Here is a 4,944-nt window from a genome sequence, read left to right on the forward strand (position 1 = left end):
ATTTGTCCAGTTTCAATGAGAGATAATTTTCAGCTTTTATTCATTTGTCCAAGTACTTAGTGTACCTGCCGCATTTTGTTTTAATTGCTCCCTGCTTTTTCTGCACAGTGGCCAAAAAATATTGTTGAGGTAACAAAGCCCAAGGACTTCAAGGCTAACAAGCTATTTGGCGCTCATGCCCTAGCCACGATATTTTCTTACCTTAAAACTTTTTAGTATTTCACGCAATCTTCCTTTCCCTTGAATTATTTTGTTTCCTTTTTTTCTAGGCGAACATCCACTTTCAGAGGGCGCACCTCCAAGCTAAGGCTTGGAAGGTGGGATATGAAGACACAATTAAGAAGCTTGAGGAGGCCAAGGAAACAATCGTAAATCTCCAGGCCCATCTAGCCTCCTCAATATCTGACCTGGAAATCGCTCGAGCCAGAATTGTTATTTTGAACGATGAGAGGGAGAAAGGTTTCGATGCTTTGATGGATACTCCTAAATTTAAAAGCTTGATGGAGGAACATGACGCCCTTACTCATTCAGTGAACTATAAGGAAGGCTAGGATACTGCAGTCGTGGCAATTCAAAATGAGTATCCTGAGATGCTCAGAGCTGAATCATTCCTTTTACCCCTTAAAGTCCCTAACCTTAGAAGTGTCATCGAAAAGATTGTAGATTTCATCCGGGAATAAAACTGCCCTACAGCTTCTCCTGATACAAGGGCTTCCGGGTCTAGAGTTCTTGTAGTGGACAAAGGAAAGAAGAGGAAAGAAGCTGAATCGAGCTCTAGTGAAGAAGTGTCTTCATCTGAGGAAGAAACCGAGCCTGCCAGCAAAAAGGCAAGGACCAAATATTTTTCAAAGAAATCCTCACAAGAGGTGTCTGAGGAGACATCTGATGGGCCAACCGAGGAGACTTCCGAGGAAACCTCGAAGGACGGTTCTGAGAGCGGGTCTGACGGAAGCTCCGAGAGCGGCTCAGAAGAAGAACATGAGCCTTCCAAGGCAAATGTTTAGACTCCTTATTTTTTATATTTCTTTCTTTGTAGTGTAAAGTACTTGAAACATTTATTAAAAACTCATAGTCATTTTGCTTTGGATTTCATTCGCTGGTTTTTGTGATCTTTAATGTTGTTATGAATAATTATGTTTAAGTTTACGAAGAAAACTTAACTTTGCAAACATAACTTGGTCTTTCAAAACCTCATATAATGGGTCCAACCCTTACAATCTGAATCAAAGATTCTTATAAACTAGAATGTAAATCCTAAGATACTGAAAAACAAATCTTAAGGAGCCAAATGCTCATGGTTGTAGTCCTAATAACTTAATATTATATGTAATAAGTCTTCAAGTTTTGCACATGCCAAGTCCTTGGTACTTCTTTCCCTTCCATTATTTCTAACTTATAGGATCCTCGTCCTTGAACGCTTTTGACTTTGTACGGCCCTTCCCAATTTGGGGCTAGCTTTCCATTCTGATCCCACTTCAGATGCTTTAACTTTCCTTAGAACTAAGTCTCCTTGCTTGAAGAATATTTCTCTCACCCTTAAGTTATAGTAAAAAGAAGTTTTTTTCTAGTATTCTACGATCTTAGCATGAGCTTGATCCCAAACTTCATCAATTAGATCTAAGGCTAACCTCTGCCCTACTTCATTATCTTCAGCATTATAAGCTTGAATCCTTGGAGATGAATGTGATATTTCCACAGGGACAACTGCTTCAGCCCCATACGTCAACATAAATGGCGTTGCTCCCGTCGTGACCCTACACATGGTCCTATATGCCTAAAGTATCAGAATTATTTCGCCTACCCAATTGTCCCTGGACTTTTCAATCCTCTTCTTCAGTCCGTCTAGAATAATCCAATTTGCTACTTCTGCCTGCCCGTTGGCTTGAGAGTGGGTGACATAAGTAAACCATAGCTCGATATTATTTTCCTCATAGTACTTCTTGAATTCCTCATTATTGAACTGTGTTCCATTATCGGTTACTAGGATACGAGAAATTCCATATCTATACATGGTATTTTCCCATAGTAATTGAGCAACTTGTTTGGTTGTAATATTGGCTAAAGCCTTGGCTTCGATCTACTTAGTAAAGTAATCAATAGCTACGATCAAAAACTTCCTTTGTGCGGTGACCATCGGGAAAGGTCCAAGAATATCCATCCCCCACATAGCAAAAGGGATGGGAGAGTATATGGAGGTCAGCATTTCAGGTGGCTGCCTGACAACTGGCGTGTGCTTCTGGCAATGATCACACCTTTTTACGTAGTCTTTGGCATCAACCATTATCTATGGCCAATAGAATCCTAAACAAGTAATCTTGTGAGCCAAGGCCATGCCCCTCAAGTGTTGTCCATATATGACTTCATGCACCTCTTCAAGGGCTAGTCGTGCCTCACCAGGCTTGAGGCTCCGTTACATCACTGGGGAGCCACCGGGTCTGAAGGTGAGCCTTGATGGGGTCAATCCAAGACTCTCTAAGCCCTATGGGGGCGACCAGCTTAACATCAATGCTCCATTTTTTTAAGACACGGAAGTACACACTTACAGAACTATTCTCAATATCTGAAGAGGCCAACTTGGACAATGCATCCGCCATAGAATTTTCCTTCCTTAGGATGTATTCAGTGTGACACTCGTCAAACTGAGTCATTACAGCTCTTACAAGCCATACATATTTGGCCATGGTTTCATCTCTGGCCTCAAACTCTCCATTAACCTGGGATGTCACAAGTTTCGAGTCTCCATAAACTTTCAAGTTTTTAACTCTCAGCGTTCCTTCTAGGCCCAGTCCAGCTATCAGGGCTTCATATACTGCCTCTTTGTTTGTGGTAGGAAAGTCTAAATTCATAGCGTTCTCAATAAGGAACCCACCGGGGCTTTGTAAAACTACGACAACTCTACTTGAATTTGCTTTTGATGCCCCATCAAAATAGCGCACCCAGAACTCTTTATTCTCAATCTTCTTCTCTCCATCCTTGTCATCCATGTATTGGGATATATCTTCTTGTTCCCCGACTTCTTGGTTGTCGATGGTAGATTCAACCACGAAGTCAGCCAAAGCCTGAACTTTGATCATTATTCTAGGCTTATACTTAATATCAAATTCCCTGAGCTCAATGGCCAATTTTATTAGCCTTCCACTGGCTTCATAACTGTGAATGATATTTCTCAGAGGCTGATATGTCAGTACCTCAATCTTATGAGCTTGAAAATAAGGACACAACATTCTTGAGTCCATAACCAGAGCCAAAGCAAACTTTTCCACAGCGGAATAGTTCAACTCATCCCCATGTAGAATCTTGCTGACATAGTATATGGGTTTTTGGAATTTAAGTTCCTCTTTTACCAACATGACACTCAAGGCGCTTTCAGAAATGGTCAGATATTAATACAAAGTTTCATTTAAGACCGATTTTGCCAATAAAGGGGATTGAACCATGTATTTCTTCAATTCCTCAAACGTCATTTGACTCTCATCAGTCCAGGCAAAATCTTTAACTTTCTTTAAAGCCTTGAAGAATGGCAGGCACTTGTCTCCGGATTCGGAAATAAACTTCCCCAAATCAGCAATCCTTCCGGTGAGATTCTGAATATCTTATACAAAGCGTGGGGATTCCATGTCTAGAATGGCCTTTATCTTGTCTGGGTTGGCCTCAATCCCCCTCTTGGAGACCATTAATCCTAAAAACTTTCTGGATCCTACACCAAAAGCACACTTGGCAGGATTCAGCATTATTTTATGACATCTCAGGATTTCAAAAGCTTCCCTTAAATGGGATATATGATCTGCATTTACAAGGCTCTTGACTAACATGTCATCTAAATAGACTTCCGTGGTCTTTCCAATATGATCCTATTTACCAATCTTTGGTAGGTGGCTCTTGCAATTTTGAGACCAAATGACATAACAAGATAACAAAAAAACTATGAAACTCAGCATCTCATGCCCCGCGGTAGTTCGGTTATCAAAGTGTCTATCCTTGGTAGAAGAAAATAATCCTTTGGGCATGCATCATTTAGATCAGTGAAGTCAACACACATTCTCCACTTTCCATTAGACTTCTTCACCATTACATGATTTGCCAACCATTACGAAAATTTTATCTTCTCAATGAAACCAGCTTCTAAGAACTTCTCAACTTCTTGTTTAATGGCTTCCTACCTTTCAAGAGCAAAACTCCTTTTTTTGCTTTACGGTCTTCCGATTAGGATCCGGATTCAACTTGTGGATGATCAACTCAGGGTCAGTTCAGACATATCTGCTGTCGACCATGCAAACACATTACTATTTTCTTATAAAATCCTTACTAACTCTTTTTAAGGGGCTCCTCCAGCGACGCTCCAATGAAAGTTACCTTCTCAGAATTTTTGGATTTCCTCTTTTTTCATCATTCTCATGGATATCCATATCTTCAGTAGGTAGAACCTGCAACAGCTTCTTTCCATCTTCTGGTCTCCCCTTTTTTTTTGCTATCCCATTACTGGTTGGCAATTTGATCACTAAGTGGTAAGATGAGGGGACTTCTTTGAAGGCATGTATACCCGTCCTCCCCATAATTGCATTATATGTCGATCCAGCCTTAACTACCATAAAATTCAACATTTGTGTAGCTTGCCTCGGCTCCTGGCCCATTGTTAAAGGTAGTTTAATTATCCCTTCAATGTGACATTCGACTCTAGTGAACCCATATATCGGCATATCATTCGGGGTTAACTGAGAATTATTGTATCACATCCTTATATAAGTATAATAGAGTAAAATATCCACTGATGCTCCATTGTCTACAAGGACTCTCTTTAACGAGTTGTTCCATATAATAGGTGTTATGACTAGATGATCGTCATGAGGAAATTTGACCCCTTCCAAATCAAAGTCATCGAACGCCATTGTCACTCCAGTCTTGGCCCTTTTCGGGGCTTCTCTAACTATGTGCATGACCTCTCTA

The 4,944-nt window shown here is 40.5% G+C and overlaps 1 protein-coding gene across 1 annotated transcript; it reads right to left on the reverse strand.

The window, feature by feature from the left end:
• Window positions 1-1,564: 1,564 nt before the first annotated feature.
• LOC141690752 (uncharacterized) lies at window positions 1,565-2,281 on the reverse strand. Its single transcript, XM_074495527.1, has 3 exons — window positions 2,115-2,281; window positions 1,818-2,003; window positions 1,565-1,754 (listed from the first exon to the last, which is right to left on the reverse strand). Exons 1-3 carry the CDS (start codon window positions 2,279-2,281, stop codon window positions 1,565-1,567), a joined length of 543 nt encoding a protein of 180 aa, XP_074351628.1.
• Window positions 2,282-4,944: the final 2,663 nt, after the last annotated feature.

The sequence above is a fragment of the Apium graveolens genome, chromosome 10 (genome assembly GCF_009905375.1).
Source record: "Apium graveolens cultivar Ventura chromosome 10, ASM990537v1, whole genome shotgun sequence".
Classification (NCBI taxonomy): Eukaryota; Viridiplantae; Streptophyta; class Magnoliopsida; order Apiales; family Apiaceae; genus Apium; species Apium graveolens.

Coding starts and splice junctions, on each gene's coding strand:
- LOC141690752 (XM_074495527.1), bottom strand. CDS start 2,281: ATGGTTGATGCCAAAGACTACGTAAAAAGGTGTGATCATTGCCAGAAG. Junction 2,004..2,114: donor ATGGTCACCGCACAAAGGAA/GTTTTTGATCGT, acceptor TACCATGTATAG/ATATGGAATTTCTCGTATCC. Junction 1,755..1,817: donor CTGAAGAAGAGGATTGAAAA/GTCCAGGGACAA, acceptor GACCATGTGTAG/GGTCACGACGGGAGCAACGC.